At 43.8% G+C, this 19,395-nt stretch overlaps 1 protein-coding gene across 3 annotated transcripts in view; it reads right to left on the reverse strand.

The window, feature by feature from the left end:
* Positions 1-16,347, reverse strand: part of CRADD (CASP2 and RIPK1 domain containing adaptor with death domain) — a 178,153-nt gene extending 161,806 nt beyond the window's left edge. For 2 of the 3 annotated variants that reach the window (XR_003914414.1, XM_029954572.1), the window contains exons 1-2: positions 16,257-16,347; positions 14,660-14,963 (exon numbers count right to left, since the gene is read on the reverse strand). Coding sequence is in view for 2 of the 3 variants with exons in the window: in XM_029954572.1 (XP_029810432.1) it covers positions 14,660-14,957 (298 nt within the window). In the remaining variant the exon portion in view is untranslated. Of the gene's footprint in view, positions 1-14,659; positions 14,964-15,685; positions 15,746-16,256 lie in introns of those variants that run through there. The other variant, XM_029954573.1, reaches the window with a different exon arrangement.
* Between the last annotated feature and the right edge of the window lie 3,048 nt (positions 16,348-19,395).

Consider the following 19,395-nt stretch of genomic DNA (forward strand, 5'->3'; position numbering starts at 1 on the left):
GGCAGCTCTTCTGTACCCATGAAGAAATTAAAATGTAGAGGAACAAAATAAAAACAAAATCATCTACTTGACATCACAAAGCAGATAAAGGTAGAAGCAGGACTTCATCTGGAACCTAGACCCAGTATCTCCAAACACTCATCCAGCATCTTCACGGAAAGAAATGCCTGTGGCTCGGGGCTGGGTCGCAGCCTCCTCCTATGACAAATAGGACCCATAATAGCCTGTCCCTTACACTACTAATCCAGGTAAGGCACTAAGGGGCTGGCTCACAATGTCACAGTAAGTGCTCGATACATGTGAGTCACTGTTAGCTCACATTCAAGGAGCAGAGCGTGGACACCAGGCATACACCCGGGCGTCCATCCCTGGTGAGCGGAGATAGCTGTCCACACCAGAAACCCAGGGAGAACGCTGGATCCTCTGTCTCCCTCAGCCACAGTTCAACCAGGCAATGCATCCTTCTGTCCCCTTCCTTCTGGACCTCAGTGTCATCGCTGCCTCTCTAAGACGACGTTTCAGACAGTTTTTCCCTAATAGCATCGCTCCCATAAAATTTTAACATAGATAACTGCTTATCTGTTTGTGTACTGTGGCCCTTTGGAATCTTAATATCTGAGAGGTGTTTTGTTTTTTTTTTTACACCATTCCCCCAACCAATTTTCACCTCGGGAAAATAACCCCCTGGGACCACTTTCCTCCCCATGAAGACCACATCTAATAATCCTTCCTCCTAAATCTCTCTAAGCCCATCCCCCGCTTCTCTATCCTCAGTGCCAATGCGGAGTCCTCACCATTTTTCATCTAGATTGTTCCAACAGTTTCCTAACGGGGCGCCCTGCCCCTATTTCAGCCAGCTTCCCATCCATATGCCACTAGAGCAGGCTTTCTAAATGTACGTCCATTCGTGTCCCTTTCTCATGTTTCATCAGTTGTGCTCCACGACAGACTAACTTTTACGTGGCACTCAAGGCCCCCGTGGAGCAGCACTGGGCCTGAGCCCCAGCCTCAGCTGCCGTCACAACACACCACCCCATCCCCAGACACTAGGTGCATACAATGTCTGGCCATTGCCTCCGTGCCTTGGCACTTTCTGTTACCTCTGCCTAGAATGCCCTTCCCCTCTGCCTTCCTAGTGAACTCCTACTTCCCCTTCAACACTCAGCTCTACACGCTCTCCAAAGCCTTCCCAATTCGGTCTTACCACAGGCTAGGTGGAGCCGTCCTGTCCCTTGCACATAGCTCTCTGTGTCACAACTCTTCAGTTTCCTCTAATGGTAATAATGACAACCAACAGTCACTGAACGTTAACTAGATGCCAGAGTCTAGTCTAAGCACCTTACATGCATCACCTCATTTACCTTGGGCAACCTGAGGACAGGAATCATATGTCAGGAATTTCTGTACCTAACCCTCCGTACTCCCAGCAAACAGATTTCCAATAATGCTTGCTGAAACAATGCAGGAAGCAAAGTTTTGGAGTTTCTCATATTGCTCTTTCCTCTGACTTAAACAGTCTCTCCTACAATGGGTTATAGTGTTTACTCTGATAATAAGGAGGGGGATGGGATATGATTATTCCGCCAAAGGTTTTAACAGTTTCTTTGAAATACACTCCGTGATTTAATGAAGACAGTCATTAGGAATGGCTTTCCAAGTGCAAAGGGGAAAAAAAAATCTCATCTACTATCCAGAACACTCACATATTTACAAATCTAGTCCATGTGAGGGATATAAATAGATCTTAAAATGCCACAGGCAAGAACTTAATCACCTATACTGGAGCAGCTTGAGAAAAACAATGAAGAGAAAAGATTTAGAAACATAACATTTAAAAGCATACCAACAGGAGAACTAGGGGAAAAATCAGGTTATATAATATCCTAGTGAAACACTTTGAAATAGAATACTCATAGAAAGATAAACAGAAAAATACTTGAAACAACAGAGTGAAGAATATTCCTCATAGTTCCTTAAGAGGAACTGAAGAAGGTCATTTAAGTCAGCGCACCTCACCCCCACTCTCTGCTAGCCGAAATGAAACAACTAGTGACTAGCCTCAAGGACCATTTAAAAGACTACTTCAAACTGATTCAGAAAGGTTTACTCTCTCAAGAAAAAAAAGTACATATTTCTTTTACACACACACACACACACACACACACACACATATAACTTTCTGAATTTTATTCTTTAGTTGCCATCACACAAGAAACTCCAGACAGAAGTGTTAGTATTAAGTAAAATAATAACTTTCTGCAAACAACTGGAGTTCAGAAAAGACAGAGCTTCTAAAACAATGTCTTAAGCTAAAAACCCAAATACTGTATTTCACTACTCATTTGTTATAAATCATGATTATCTCCGGACAATAAGATTATAGATGACTTCCATTTGTTGTTGTTGTTGTTGTTGTTGTTTCTAAAGCCTTTGCTTTTTAAGCAACAAATATATGTTGCCTTTATATTAGGGGGGAAAAAGAGCTATTTTCACTTTTTAAAACATACTTTTTGTTAAACTAGTAAGAACATGTTATTAATGTACAAGTCACTTTCCTGTATGGTAGATATGTTTCCATTTATGATAACAAATATATATACTTTAAGTCACTACATCTGAAAAGTGTAGTAGGGCCTCGAGATGATTTGACATACTTTCCAAGAAAATGTGAGGTTTCTAGGTTGACTCTTTGAATCTGGGCTGTAGGACTGCTTACCCAAAGAATACAGTGAGAGGTAATGATACACCCGTGTCTGGGCCCAGGCCTTAAGAAACTGGCAGCTTCTACTTCCTGCCTCTTGAAACTCAACCACCATACTGTGAGGAAACCTCTGCCACCCGCGGAAAGGCCCGTGTGGAGAGAAACCAACAAGCAGCAACATTTACCAGAAATATGAGTGACACATCTGGGAAATGGCTCCTCCAACTGACACCGGCTACAGCAGAAATGAGCTGCCCCTTTTGAGCTCTGCCCAAACTGCACAGGCATGTAAAAATAAGTAACTGCTCACGGTCCCAGGGTCGTGGGATCGAGCCCCATGTCAGGATCTGCTCTGAATGTGGAGCCTACTTAAGATCCTCTGTCTCTCTCTCTCTCTCTCTCTCTCTCTCTCTCTCTCTCTCTCTCTCGCTCCCCCCTCCCCTGCTCATGAGCTCTCTCCCTCTCTTCCCCTTCCCCTGCTCATGAGCACTTGCTCTCGCTCTCTCTTTATCAAATTAAAGAAAAGTCATGGAAAAAAATAAACAACTGTTCAAGCCATTACATTTTGAAGTGGTGTGTTACACAACCAAAGATAACTAGAATGCCATATTATATTTTATTTGCCTCTACGTTTCCCCAGTTATAATTTAAACTCTTTGAGGGTATGATTCCATCTTTACATCCATCTTTGTTGTCACTCCTTCATTGATTTGATAAACACGTGAGGACTAACATGTCTCTAGCACTATGCTAGACAAGTTATGCGTGCAGGTAGAGATAAAAACAGCCTCTGCCTTAGATATGATTAGTCTATTCTCAGAGACAAACAAAAATGGACAATGACAGCCTTTGCTGAATAGCCAGCAGTGGTAGACAGTCAATAAATGTTGACTAAATAAATGAATGAAGAAATCAGGTTCTTAGAACTACCGTGGGAATTATGTACTACCATCGTTTTATAGATGGGGCGCACCAGGGTGAGATGTATTACTTCTTAGCTCTAAATTCGCCCTCTTTGCCCTGTTTTATGACCCTGGGGCTGGACCCTGGGAACATTGGCCTTTGCCGGATGGTGCAGTGATGGCTTCTATCAAAAGAGGGCACCGGAGGGACACTGAAAGTCCATAGCAGAGGTAGGGGCTTTTCACTCGGGTTTGGGATGCTTTCTTGCTTTATTCCCCCCACCCCCAAAGTGTACTGCCAGGGGCACCCGGGAAACCCAAAGGGGCTTACTCTCCAGGGAATTCCTCTGCCACTCAGCAAATGCTGAGGGATCCGCTCTGGTCCACCCACACGCTCCGCCGAGGTTCTCAGCCAAGCGGGCTGCCCTTACAGACCGGTCCAGCCAGTTCCCTGGCCACCAGTAGGCCCCATATTCACGTGGCAGTCACTTCATCTCCAAAGGGGACTGAAACTCAGCCTTGGGGGTGGCGAGGGGCCTCTTGTAAGCTCTTGGAGCCTTTATCCTGTACTCTCCTTCAGCCCTGGAAAAAAATTGCTTCTTCCATCTGTTATTCCTATATTCCTTGGAGACCTCTTCTACCCCTTCAGTAGTTAACCACAGTTAACCTTTTACTAGTTAATAATTCTTTATATTAAATTTTCCTTGTTCAAATTACTGTGTGGTTTTTGTTTCCTGAATAGATTCTGACTGGCACATAAAGGAATAAAAGGGCTCAAATATGAGGAGGCCTGAAAAGGGACAATTGCCCACAGCACCCTCAAAGGGCTGATTCAGAATTTTTTTTTAAACTGAAAAGGAAGAGATAAAGATTCAAGGAAAAAAACTGCCACGTCAATCTCACTCAAACTCTTTATTTTTGTTTAATCACTTTTCTTAGAAAATATTTTTTATCTTCTTTGTATTTTTTTAACCTCTCATATGATGAACTATTTTTAAAAACACAGTGAAAATGTTGGCTGCATGTGAGACTCAAGAGAAGAAAGGGCCAGAAAATAAAGAAGCTGTAGCAAGCCCAGGTCAGGTACTCTGAGACACATGACATGGATCAGTCCCAAGAATTCATTATTAGGGACAGAATAACCTGGCAATTAACAGCATAAACTGGAAATCAGACTATCAGTGTTCAAATAGCTCTACTACTACGGAATTATGTGACTTTGGGCAATTCACCTAATACTCTTACTTTTAAGTGCAAGTAACAGTAATAGCACTGACCTCAAAGGATAAAGCAGGTTCATGTACGTCAAGTCCTGAGGCCAGAACTCAATCCGAATTCTCTTTCTACCACCTCTCTACTTCCACATCCTCAAATCTGTTTTCTTCTCCAATATCGTCTCATTTTGGAAAGGCTTCAGAAGACCTATCTTGCTCTAAAAACGGTTCTCCTCTACTTTTCCTACCACCTCTGACCTTCGACCCGTCTCTGCTACACTAAGATGTAGAACATTCTCCTTGCTTTAAAGGGCTTTCATTTTTTTCCAGCCACAAGTATAGAATGGGTTCAGTAAAAAAAGGATGGGAGCGATTTAGTACAGTGGACATGTCTCAATCAGCTTTCACCTCTTCCTTTTGGATCTGTCCCTTCCCCACTCCACGTGATTCTGGTGTCCTAAACGAAGGGCTCATGACTCAGCCTAGGCCAGTCAGACGCCGAATCTTGAGAGACGGAACGGTGGAGGGACGCAGTGGAGGAACATTAATGGCCAGAGATCCCCAGAGGTGCCTCATTCCCACTTCACTCGGCCCTGAAATTTTAGCAATTTTTTCAAAGTTGTGAACAACCCAGCATATGTCAGAGAAATTCCTATTGTTGCTTCTGTGAGCAAGAAGTCTACTGCTGGAACCAAGGAGTCCACGTACATGCTGTTAGACTGACTTACATTTTTGAGTTTCCTCATCTGTACAGTGGGGGTCTCTCTGGTCCCTTCCGGCTCTAACCTTCCACAGTGCTAACGGGGCAAGTCCCAGCAGACATGCTCTAAGTCTCTGCAAGTCTCCAGAACAACTTGGTCGTTACCACTCAGCACCCATACACCTTATATACAAATGGTGGAACTGAGAGGTGCTGTGAAAGTCTTATATTTAGGTTATGAAACCGCAAAGCTCTGCTTTGCCACTTACTACATCTCAGCAGTATTATTTTGGTAACAGCGTCACCACCCTCTCTGCTATGGCGCAGAGCATAAATAGAACATGAACATTTCCAGGAATTGTCAACTTGGCACTTCTTACAAGGAGTTAAGATTTCTTTTATAACATTAACAAAAATAAAGCCTAGGACTGAACTTCTTTTAGAAGTCACATTTCCTTCTCAATTAAAATTTACTATTTGGAAAAGTACAATGTACCCTTTTTTTCCCCCTCTGGGGGAAAAGTCCGCCAAAGAAGCATATACATATACTCCTTACTGTTCAAACTGAGGAACAAGTATAAACACAGCTGCCTATTAAAATTAAGCAAAGGCAAACATTCCTGCAGCTAGCTACAACAACAGCCTACAAGTTTGAACGACATTCGTAAAAAGAGAAAGCTACCTCGCCTAACCAACGGCTAAACTCTAAGGTTGTGCCGCCAGAAGAGCTGATTAGAACCGATGGCTTTCGCCTTTCGATAGCAAGATTTAAGAGCTGCAAAAGCCGAACCTGATTCCAGTATCGGGAGAGCCAACACACAGTCTCCTAATAACAGCCAAGAAGATTTAGTCTTTTTTTAATCTCAAGGTAGCAAATTGGGATAGGAGCAACCCAGGGGCTCTGTTCCTTGATCCCATATGGCCTAACATTAGACCTCACCCCCTAAAAAAGAATAAAATAAGAGATGGGGGAGAGAGAGATACCAATCAGAATTGAGTCTTCTGACAATAGGCAGGAAAGAGAAAGACAGAGAAGCCCCTCAGGCTGCATGTCTGGGAGTGACTGGAGTGGGGGCGGGAAGAACACAGGGGGCTGGCAATTGATGGGCTCTGGAGCAGTCACCGTTGTCAGAATTAGGGAGGAGAGAAGAGCGTATCTTGAAAATGCATTTTTATAGGCTATGAATTAGCAGGCTTTGAAGTGCCTGGATTCCAAATCTGGCTCTACTGGGTTGTACGACCATGAGCAAATGACTAAACATCCCCGTGCAATAACAGTAATAATACTACCACCTGTGTCACCAAGTTATTGCCAGTATTCAATGAATTAATAAATGCAAAGGACCTGGGCCAGTACCTGGCACAAAGTAACGCTGCCAACAAATGTTATGATAGCTATTTCACTGGCTAAGCCTTTCCCTGTCTTCCCAACTGGCCCCTTGTCTCTCTTCTCCTCTCATCCATCCTCAAGCCATCTTCAGCTCACTGTGAACAAGAGCAGCATCCATCTCATTCTCTCCTGGTAGGTTCTGTCTCCATTTGGACAGCCTGATCTACAGAGCACAAAGTACTGTGGATGGTTTGTAATTACCGAACAACCTGAATAGGCAATGGAAATGGTCCCCCCCCCACATCCTAAAGTATCTGCTCATTCAGAACCCTCCAGTCAATTTTGTTTCATGTCCATCGAGCCCATATATCCCCACAGAGTTCTTCTAGTGGATTTAAATGGTGGCAGTAGAGTCACACTTGTGTAGGGTCTGAGGTTCTGGAACATTCTTGGGCAATACTGTTCAAGAAATTCAAAGAATTACAAACACTTATGGTTAAAACAAAACTACATCAGGGCACCTGGGTGGTTCATTCAGTTGAGCGTCCGACTTCGGCTCAGGTCATGATCTCGTGGTCTGTGGTCCCAGCCCTGCATTGGGCTCTGTGCTGACAGCTCGGAACCTGGAGCCTGCTTTGGATTCTGTGTCTCCCTCTCTCTCTGCCCTCCTCCGCTCATGCTCTGTCTCTCAAAAATAAATAAACATCTAAAAAAATTTTTTTTAAACTACATATCCTCTACATCTCCATTCCTACCACCTTTCCACCTCACCTCACTAGAAAACAAGAACAACTCTTCAAGCAAGTACACAACTTTGGGAAGTTCAGACTTGGGGAATAAGTGACAAAGGAGCTATGCGCCTAAATCAGCTGGTCGGATTTCAAGGTTCTCAACCCTGACCGCGTTTTAACATGACCTCACGAGGCATTTGCACAGGTCCCTGTGCCTGCTCGGGTACACATGCATGGTGTGCAAATGTGTGTGTACGTGTGCGTGTGCATGTCTTACTTCCACTGCGTGGATGGCACCTCGACGGATTGTGGCATGAACTGGCCTGGGCCAAGTCTAGGGATCAGTAATTTTTTTAAAGCCAGGCCGGAGAAACAATAAGCGAAATCAACCACGACAGTCAGCAGGGTGACTGAGTAGCCAAGTGACCCATTTGTCCACAGAAGGGAGGAAAAAGTCACGGAGAAAATTTCTAAGAGAAAAGAACATGGAATCCATTTTTTAAAGTGAAATGGAAGCATCCCTGCTGGGGAGAGGCCTGTCACATGGTTTGCTATTCCTAGAAAGAGCTACAATTAGCTGCCAACAGATGCATTATTTCATCAGTCCCATAAATACTCGATAAAAGCCTTCCACTCTCCCTTTATGTCGGCCTCGAAGAAGCAGGGGGGAAATCTGATAAAAATGCAGTACTAAACTACCAACATTTCCTTTTAAATGATTAAAATTAGCATTAATAAAAATAACATATTTTAGCAAAATTTTATCCCAGTACACCTCTAAAAGCCCTTGAAGTTTTTCCTCTTGAAACAAAACAAAAAGCATTACTGTAATTTTTTAAAAGCTTATTTCAATTATTAACATGATAGCATCATACGGTTCCATTTGAAACCCAGTGGGGAGCCAAGATTAGCAGAAAAAAAAATCCTAATTCAAGAGTTGGGAGGCCTGGATTCTAGTTTGGCAATAAATTGCATTAACTAGCTACGTAATCATGGGCAAGTTGACTTAATCTCCTAGGCCTCAGCTTTCTCAGAGAAAAATTAGATGATCCGTGAGTCCCTCCCAGCCTAAAATTCTGGAATAGCAGAATACGTCTCCATCTTGCTGACTCTGGGACATTAGCAAATGAACATGTTTACAATTTAGAAACCTTAAAATTAAGTCATTCTGGTAATGCTACTAATAAATTTAACCAATTCCCAGCCACTCTGCATAATCTGAATGAGAAAAACTAGAAAACACCTTGAATATGGCACCATCTTCGATATGAACTATGGCTAGAACCCTCCTTTCCCAACTACACAATCAGGGGATAGGTCCTGCCCCAAATGCCCGTCTTCTTAAATGAGAAAATGCGTGAAAACAATCTTTACAATTGTTGCCACGTCTTCAAACCACTATTTCATAGCATTTTTCTTTATGTGACTCATTTTTACTTAGATAAAAGCAATGTATTTTTTAAAGTAACTTCATGGGGTGCCTGGGTGGCTTAGTCAGTTAAACATCCGACTCGATGTCAGCTCAGATCATGATCTCACCGTTTGTGGGTTTAAGCCCCAAGCCGGGCTCTGCACTCATAGTGTAGAGCCTGCTTGGGATTCTCTCTCTCTCCCTCTCTCTCTGCCCCTCCTTCACTCACTCCCTCTCCTCTCAAAATAAATAAACATTAAAAAAAATAGTAAGTTCATAAATAGAAAGCAGTTTTACTTGCCATAAATGGAAGGAAACCATAAGATTAATATAAGGGAAAAAAGGCAACACAACTCAAATCTAGCTAAATACTGTTGTCCACAGAAGGCTTTAGGCATAAGGACCTTTTCCGCTTTGTTAAGAAGAAAAAACTGGCAAGTGTCAAGAGATAGATTACAGCAAACAGAGGCTTTCATCTGGATATCATCAGGATTGAAAGGAAAGAAAAAGGAAATGACTCTCACCAGGAGATTCACTCCCATATCTGCATGTCGCCTAAAACCATTTGAGGAACCATCCAACATCACGGCTGTGCACACATCTCACATTTTGGGAAGCACGACAACAAACGGCCAAGACGGGGCCTCTGCTGACATGCAGCGTGACTCATCTCTCCGGGAGGGAGGTTATTATCCCACGCAGGCCTGGGCTCCAGCCACACTGTCACCGAGGGCTCTCCCCCGGGAGCTCCTGTGCTTGTGGGGTCCCCTTTACCTGAGACGCTCTTCCTCCAAGTAGCCCCTCTGTTGCAGAATCCAGGGGTCTGGTCCACGTCATCGAGGCAGAGAGACTTTCTCTGACCACGCCGCACAGGATGCCAAGCCTTCCCTCAGCACCACACACTGTTCACAGCACCGTTAGCCACTCGCCTGCTTGCTGTCTGTCCCCGTCGCCAGACTACAGAATGCAGCGAGCTCCAGAAGCGCAGGGGCTCTGTTTCCCTTAATATCCTCGCACCTAATGTCCACACTCGGTATCTGTTGAATGAACAAGTGAATCCCCCCAGCTGATCTGGAGGTCCTTCCCAGACTTTATCACCTAGTACCTGGCATCCGGTTAATCCGGAGGGAGGCGCAGGCTGGGGCTCTGGGTCGACTCTGCGCTCACCACAGCCAAGGGCCTCACCGTGGGGGCTGGCCCACCACTCCCTCTCGAGTACGCAGGACGCCGCAAAGTGAACTCTACTCAGCCGCAGATGTGCCTGGATAGACCACAAGCTAGATGAGCTGAGATCAACACTGAACTAAAGTATGCGGAGCAGGGCTTCTTCACGGTATGACCAGAGAATCCCAGGCTAGAAGCCTCTCCAATAAACCTATTACGACCCCTAACATTTTTGCCATGATTGCTCAGTAACTTCAGACGCATCCAAGCATCCATCGGAGAGCCAGAGTGCATCTAGATATGGCAGCTGATGTGCCTCTGCGTGGTCATGCAGGCCAGCTCCAAACGGGACAGGCTGAGCCCTGGAGCCCGTGGGTAGAGGAGAAAGAGGCCCCTCCTGCGTCCCGCGCCAGTGAGGGCAGCCACAGTGTCAGGGCATAATAAGGTCAGTGGCGAGGACCGGCTCAAACTCAGGCAAAGTTGAAGCAAATGGCCTCAGGAGGCTAGAGTGGAGGCATCTGACGCTAACATACGAGGCACTGAGCTGTGTTCCAAGAGGTCTGTTCTTCATCCTTGCCAGTGGCTAACAGGACACAATGCAGGAATCTAGCCTTCGGAGGAGGGAGGGGAGGAACTCCCAAGTCTAACCTAAGACTGCAGTGAAAGGCAAAGTTGCCATGCTGACTGTTAGGTGAGAATCACTGCAGAGACCTAGTCCCACAAACAGGGCAAACACAGTGGGACAGGGAGTTCGGGGCCCAGGAGTCGCTCCCACGGTGACTTAGGCTAAGTCCTACCAGCTGGTGAGGCTGAGGCTGCCCATAAACAACCTTTCCAGATCCAGATTAGCTCAGGCCCTAGAGAAAGCCTGTCAGCAGACAAGGCCCAGGAGCAGTAGGAAGCCAGGCAGGCAGGCACATGCTGTCTACACCCAGATTCAGCACTGTTCTCATCTCCTGTGACCGGACAGGAGCCCAGGGAGGGCTTCCAGCTGATCTACTGTCTACTGTGTGACCTTGGCCAGCATGGGACACACTATGAAATGTCCCTTCCACAGTGCCAGGCTGGATTAAGTAATTTTATGGCCAGAATTCCTCTTTTAAAATGTAAGAGTCCTTACAAGGTGAGAAAAACACAAAATAAATTATCCATTAACATCTTAGACTTTTTTTTTTTTTTTGGCAGAGACAGAAAGACCTATCATCAAGGCAGACTCTGAAGGAATCAAAGGTTTAAGGTATTTCTTCATCTTTGGGATTTGCTGGGGGTGGGGGGTAGGATTTAAGAGACTAGAGGGGATTAAGATACAACTCGATTTTTCTCTAAAACATTATGCCCAGAATATAAATAAAAACCAACTAACAAGGATTAATCACCAAATAAGGCCTTTTGAGGCAGCTCAAAACTTACAGTGAAGCACAGAAATTAAACAAGCAAAGTAGAAGCCAGGATTCTCGAAGAAGACCAAAACAAAAAAGCTTTTGAATCAAATGAAATCAGTTCTTTCTTGGAGAAGTTGCAGCCTCTTGGCCAAAGAGAAATAGGTAATCCAGCCCGTTTGTTCTCAGGCCTCCTAAGAGGAGCCCACCAAATCTACACAAATTAATTAATAATGACAATCGACGTGAGTATAAGATCAGACAAGGTTAATGTATCCACAAGATATATAAGCTCCACGTTTCCCTACAGTTTAATTCCTCAAAATTCAAAAATGCCTTTACAAGACTTAAATGGACTTTTTAAAAGCTTCTTAAAACTACTCTCTTACAATGCTGGAAAAGCACAGGGTGCTGGGAAATAGACCTCTGGGTCCATCTGCATTTTTTACAGGAACATGAAATTGAAAAAAAAAAAACTATTTAGATTTTCAATTAGTTATGTCCCAATTAATTACAGAATTAAAATATTGCCATCAACTTAAGTAAACACTGAAAGTTTAAGGTCTCAAATAAGAGAAGGCTCTTCACTAACAACTGCCTTAAAATATATCATCTCCTCCAGCCCTTACCCTCCACACACATTTTATATATTTTTTTAATTTATATGTTTATATATCTTGCTAAAACTTATGGTACAGAGGATTTTCCATAAATGTGGATATTAAAAGTGATTCTTATGAGAGGGAAAACTACAAAGTGAAAAAGGGCATGATAAACTCCAAATCCAGGATTTATCAGTAAGTGGGGTTTGGGCTGAGTTAGGACTAGGGAGGAGCATCCAGGGGCCTCAAAGGCAATGGTGATTTTTTTTTTAATGTTTGTTTGTTTTTGAGAGACAGAGAGAGAGAGATGATGAGGGGGAAGGGGCAGAGAGAATGGGAGACAGAATCCAGGGGGGCAGGCTCCAGGCTCAGAGCTATCAGCAGAGAGCCCGATGCAGGGCTCGAACTCATGAACCACAAGATCACAACCTGAGCCGAAGCTGGATGCTTAACTGACTGGGCCACCCAGGCGCCCTGGTGATATTTTATTTTTAAATGGAGTGATGGGGAGGCAGGTGTTCTCTGTACTGTTTTTCTCCACACCTTACTTCTATTTTATAATCTTGCTTAAAATACTCAATAATTAACAAAAGTTATTTTAAAAGTGAGTTTATGTGATTATCATTGCAGAAGGTGTAGAGAAACATACATAAATCAGATTCTCCCTTCAAAACATTTTTCAGTGGCTATGTTGCTCAACAAAAAGTAAGACAGAGTATTCAATGTGTACAGTAGCCAACCCATTGTTCATTTGAACACTTCTGCAGACTTAACAAATAAATATTATTTTTCACACAGACACAATTTTATCTCACGTTATACTGTTTAATTCTGCTTACTTTAAAAAAAAACTATTTTGCTCTCGGGATCTGTGTAACTTTCACCATTTGGTAAAAATAAAATCATAATTTCTTTTCTTTCTTATTTCTATGAATAAATCTGAAGAAATTAAAATAGGGTCACACCTTTATGGACAACTTACAACAGCACTATTTACATCACCTCAAATGATTATAAAATTAAATTAAATATTTTGGTAGGGACAGACTCTCAATTCACCTGTATTGTTGTTTCCAACTATATGCCAAGAGGAATCTCAAAGTCAAATACCAGCAAAAGCCACTGGATAACCTAATATTTCTCTTACCACGTCCCCAGTGCTACGTGATTTATTCTGCTTTCAATAAAGTGGTAGAAATGTCCTAGATACTTTAGCTTCAATTTGTTCACACACCTGGAGTATTTAATTTTGTAAGGACACTTGAATTTGACAATTCCTGTGGTCCTCAAAGGACAGCTATTTTCAGTATTTCAGAATGCCTACCACATACATTTACCTATAATTTGGCCATGCTAGAGAATGAAAATATGTTTGCTTTTTCCGCTGGGATTTAACCAAGACTTCCCAAGTGGTTACCTCATGCAGAGTAGATATTCAGACATAAGTCATTAATAAAAATGGAAGAATTAATCATGATTACTTAGGACATGTGTTCTGAAAAATCATTCAAAATAGGAGGTTCAGGAACAAAAAACAAAAACAAAATAGGAGGCCTATGGGGCAAAAATAATAAAATCAGTCTTTTATTCCTGGTATTGGTTTTCTCACCAGGTGGGCTGGTAATTTTTAAAACTGCAACAACAAAGTGTGAGCACCACTGTCCTGGACCAGTTCAACTTGCAACTTTTTATTTAGTTTATTTCTTTTTTAATTAATTGGTTTTGATTTTATTTATTTATAGTTCTGTTTTTGTTTTGTTTTTTGGCCAGTCCAGTTCTCTGCTCCTCCCTCTATGTAAAGCAGTGAAAGTCCCAGAAGGGTTAAGAGGGAAAGTGTTCCACAGCACATCTTCCTGCTACAAGCCAGGCGAATAGCACCAAGACTGTTTCTCTTTTCCATAGCTTCCAACTTACCTTAACATCGAAAGGAGACCCCCCCCAAACTACTGACCTTATAACTTTAAAGACTCCGGGTGTCTGAACAAAGCCAAACTAAAACGCACGACTTTAAATCATAACCTTTAAAAACTTACTTAACCAGCTTTCCAAATAATCCCCTTTGGCCATGTAGGACAGCTTAGGAAACAGGTGCAAGGCGTGCCTTCCTAGAGGCTGTCTCCTCCTTCACGAAGCTGACCTTTTCCAGCCGGCTGCTCTGGCACCCCACGAATCAGTTATCAGGAGGCCTAATGCCTGCTTTCCCATCTGCACTTTCCAAATGGCTCCCAATGCCAAGGGCTGAGATACGACCTGGCTCTCAGATGAGAACATGCCTCCCAAGTGACCTGCCAAGTTTCCCTGGAAGCATTTCTCAGTGTATTCTCTGACCTCCCTCCCCACCCTCTCAGTCACAGCCCATTCTTCTCCTTCCTTCCCTGCACTTCCTAACTCCACTTCCTCATCCAATACCATGTGCTTTCAGTCCAAACTCCTTACCCACTCCCAGCCCAAAACCCCAACCTCACATCCAAAGGACAGTTTCAACAATTTTCCAACTGGTGGCAAACGATCTTTTAGAGGCCTACCTGCAGGCAGCTCAGTTGTGGCTTCCTCCCTTGCTTTCTCCAGCTTCTCCCTAACCCAGGGGAATTCCTGCAGGGACTCAAGGAAGGCATCAAATGCTCTGGGCCCCCTGAAAGGTAGGATATCCAGCAGCAGCATTGTCTTCCGGAGTCCTGTGGCTTGAGCTTTGATTTCCTGAACATGGTTTTCAGTCAAGACTCCTTCCTGGTAAAGATATTGAAGAACCAGTCCCTCCACCAGTACCTCTGCACCCAGCTCCAGGCGGAGGGAGCGAAGCACTTGCTTGTCTCTAGCCTCCATCTCTCCCTGGGAAAAGACAAAATCATAGCTTGGATTACAGGAACGCTGACCAACCCCCAAAGACTGCTCCCTGTACCCTGCAGGCCATGCAAACTCCTGAAGGTCAGGTACATCTTTGAACCTTAGCAGAGTGCTATACCATGGTGGTTAGGACCCCGCTGTAAAGTCAAGGCAAATTAATGTTGAATGTTTCCGAACATAATGAACAACCCAGAAGATGAATCATTTTTTCTGTGTTTACTTTCCACACCATGGGGTCCTAGCTCAACTTCTTGCTTGATAAAGAGATTTGGAAAAAGTGGGCCAGAGATCCTGCTTTAAAAGCAACTTTGATCTGAGATTTACGGAGCAGTATTTCATTTTAACATACTTAAAGGGAAATTGTGGCTTTATTTTAACATCGCCTTTATCAGAGATACCAAACATCAGAGTCGCTGCCAATATGTATACAAGGTGCCCTTCTGACCATGGGCATTTGCTTAACCTGTGCAGCAACCAGTAGGTACCAGTTAAGGTTCTCTTCCCCTTAAAAATAAAAAATTTAAATTAAAAAATTTAAAAAGGCCTATACACCACCACCTTCAAGAATACTGCGTGTTGCCCAGTCTGTAATAAACCTTACATATGGTCACAGACTCCACCCATTCTAAGAATTCCGAATCCCTATCACTACACTGCGAGGACCATACATGCATGGGACATTTAATGGGGATCATCGTTTTCTTTACAAGAAAAATGTCCCACACGCCGGTCCTGGTCGGTAGCCAGCCACGCACGATTGAAAGGCCACTGCCCGGGAGCTTGAGGGTGCCGGTGCGGAAGCTAAGGATGTAAACAGGGGGCGGGGAGCGGGAGGGAGGGGGTGCGTGGCAGATGGGGGTTCTAGGCCCCCACAGAAAGTGCAACGGGCCGGCGACCCGACCCCACCCCTTCGAGTAGCCCTCGGCGAAGTCCGAGAGGTGGCAGGTGAGGGGGACGTTGTGCACTTTTGGCTGCCAGCGCCTATTTGGAACTTTTTATTCCCTGCCTCGCCAGCTGAAATCCCGAACGGGAAGAACTATGAGGGATTTTCGGGGCAACCTGAGAAGCTAAAATGGGGGTGCGGGGAATGATCTTCACAGCGGACAGAAGCGGGAGCGGCCACGGCACCCCTACCGCCACCCCTACCCGGTCGGGCTCGGAAACGCCGCGAGCAAGTTACGGGGCCGGGGGAGCCAAGCAGTGCCCAGACCGCAGACACCATGGTGAGGGGCCTTCGAGAAAAAAATGGATACGGGTTTCTGGTTTCCTGTTACTTACGTCTGCAAACACGTATATTTAAAGAAGAAAAAAAAAAACCGCAACCGGAATCCAGACAGTTAGTTAACCTGTACCATAAGCACCATCTTTGTTGAAGGCGAAAGCCCTGAACAGGAAGTGGTATCGCCATCTTTGTTGAGGGCAAAGGCAGGAAATGCTGTGGCCATCTTTATTGGGGAGGCCTAAGTGTCAGTTTGAAGCCTTTTTCGCCATGTTTGTTGTGGGTAAACAGTCTATCACCTTGACATGGAAAATAGTAGCATCATTTAAGGGGTTATCTAATGAAAGGAATAATTGGATAATTGCATTTTAACACCAGAGCTCCACTAGGGCCTTACACACAATTGGTGTACCTTATCAGCGAAGCCTTCCATGACCATTCTATTTAAAATTCCAATACTGGGCTTCTGAGTGGTTTAATGGGTTAAGCAGCAGGCTGTTGATTTGGGCTCAGATCAAGATCTCAGGGTTGATATGATCGAGCCTTTCATCTGGCTCTGCTTTAACAGCGCTGAGCCTGTTGGGATTCTCTTTCCCTCTCTCTGCCCCTACCTGACTCACATTCTCTCTCTCAAAATACATAAATAAACATTAAAAATCGCAACATTCATCTCCGGCACTCCCCATCTCTTTTCCAACTTTGTTTTCATCTATAGCACATATTACTATCTTATTAAAACTTTCACTTAATGGTCATCTGTTTCCCTCCACTAAAATGTAGGGTTGTTTAGGGGCGTCTGGGTGGCTCAGTCAGTTGAGCTTCCGACTTCCACTCAGGTCATGATCTCAAGGTTTGTGAGTTCGAGCTTAGCATTGGGCTCTGACTGCTCAGAGCCTGAAGCCTGCTTCAGATTCTGTGTCTCCCCCCTCTCTCTGCCCCTCCTATGATCATGCTCTGTCATCTTAATGATAAATAAACGTTAAAACAATTTTTTAAAATAAATAAAATGTAGCATTGTTTATATTATTTTATATCAGAGTTCCTGCCCACAAAGAGATTGCAAGTCAGTAAGTCATGATTCAGTTGTCTAGCTTCTCTAGACAGAAAGGGATTTTTCATGGAAAATTAGGGACAGTCACAGGAAAGGCTGGAAAAGTCCTGGCCATCCAAAACTGACTCCCGAAAAAAACTGCCTAACTGACTCATGGCCACAATTAGGAAGGTGTTGTCAGGAAGCCACCACTCCACAGTTCCCACCTCTTCTCAGCATGCATAGAGCAAGTGACTGGACATTGAAACACTGCCGCAGAGAAACCAAGGTCTCCACAGCCGTAATTGCCAGCAGCATCAAAACAGCACCTGCAGATCTTCTCCTGATGCGTGCAATTGGTAAAACCTACTTTGCATGCAGAACATTAGCAGCAAAGATGTCTGGGACATGTAGTTTGGAGTTTTCCAACTTCTGAAACACAGAAAGACATTCTAAAAAGACAGCAGCTGGGGCACTTGGGTGGCTCAGTTGGTTGAGTGTCCAACTTCGGCTCAGGTCATGATTTTGTGGTTCATGGGGTTGAGCTCTGCATTGGGCTCTGTGCTGATAGCTCAGAGCCTGGAGCCTGATTCAGATTCTGTATTTCTCCCTGTCTCTGCCCCTCCCGTGCTCATGTTCTGTCTCTCTCTGATTCTCAGTAACAAATAAATGTCAAAAATAAAACAAAATAAAAATAAAAAGACAGCAGCTGATGCTGGGGGTGATCTGCTGAGTTCACCACATTTTTCCTTTGGAAGGCAAGACAAATGCATGATCCAAATATAGAGAGATGACAGACTATCAATAGGAGGCTCCTTATGAAATTCCTTTATGAAATGAGGCAATCGCTATAAATATACATTCGTTGATTCACTTTTAAATCAATTGGGTGATACATGCAGAAAATCATATGCCTGCTAAGAGTTGGTTGACAGTAACAGGAAAAAACCTCACTATTTCTATAAAGGTTTTCTCAACCAACATCTCTACTGATAGATGAAAATATCTTTGCAAGCAAGTCAGTGGAAAGCAATTCTAATATGCCCTCCTCAAAGCCTTGTAATTTTCGTAACTAGTGTGAAGTGTTATTATACTAATACACTATTTTATTACACCAGCAGTGACAACTTTTTTACATAGGTGCTAAGTATTATTACTAGCATTTTACATATATGAATACTGTAGAATCAAAGTGGCCAAATGTCCTAGCCAAAATTTCACAGCTATATAGAAAAACCTGAATTCTGACCAGTTCCTTCCAATTTCACGCCCTTTCCAGTACACGGTATACCACACAGCCCTGTATGGTGAAGACTCTGTTGTTCTAATGACAGCCAAAACATTGGCAAATCATTCCGGTGCCACCTCCTACTCTTGATTCTCCTAAGTTCCTAGTACCCTCTTCACTCCCTTCCTCTTTTTTTCCTTTTCCCCCCCTCTGGAATTGTTTTCCTTTCTTGGGCAAGATTTATGTTCCATATGTGGACAGGTATCAGCAACATCCTCCACCTTCAACCAGATAAAGTGCAGACCTCTCATGGTACTAGCAATAGCCGAGGTTACAGACTTTTGGGTGTAGTTTTTCCAACTAGAAACTTTGATCATTTTCAAACATATAGTAAAGTTGGAACACATGGCACAAAGCACACCCACATAAAACTACCTAGTTCAAAACACTTCCTAATGACTTGTTCTACTTGGAAAGACTTGAGATCTTCTGGGAACTAGAAAGAGACATTGCTGATGATGTCCAGGGAGGTGGGGAGCCAACAGTGCATTAGTTCCATGAAGAGTTCACAGAAGAGACGAAAGGAGAGTAAGAGCATGAGATGAGTTAGTGCAGGAGCTGAGGGCTGTGGAATCCAGACCGTGAACAACCTAAGAGGTTGGCTATTAAGGACTTAACTTAAATCCAGAAAGTGAAGGCCTTGACCATTACATTCTTCTTCCTATGGCAAATTTAGAAGAGCTTTCACGCTGCCCCCTAAGCAACTAGGCTGGCTTTCTGATTAACTAGCCAGCTGCCATCAGTTAGCCAATTAGAGGATCACCACCCCACACCAGCATACAGTGATACTTCTGAGCAGCACGCCAAAGGTTCACTTTCACTCATATAAATATCTAAGGCCAGCAGCCCCCAAAAAATCAAACACAGATCAGAGTCACTA

Source organism: Suricata suricatta, chromosome 10 (assembly GCF_006229205.1).
Source record: "Suricata suricatta isolate VVHF042 chromosome 10, meerkat_22Aug2017_6uvM2_HiC, whole genome shotgun sequence".
NCBI lineage: Eukaryota > Metazoa > Chordata > Mammalia > Carnivora > Herpestidae > Suricata > Suricata suricatta.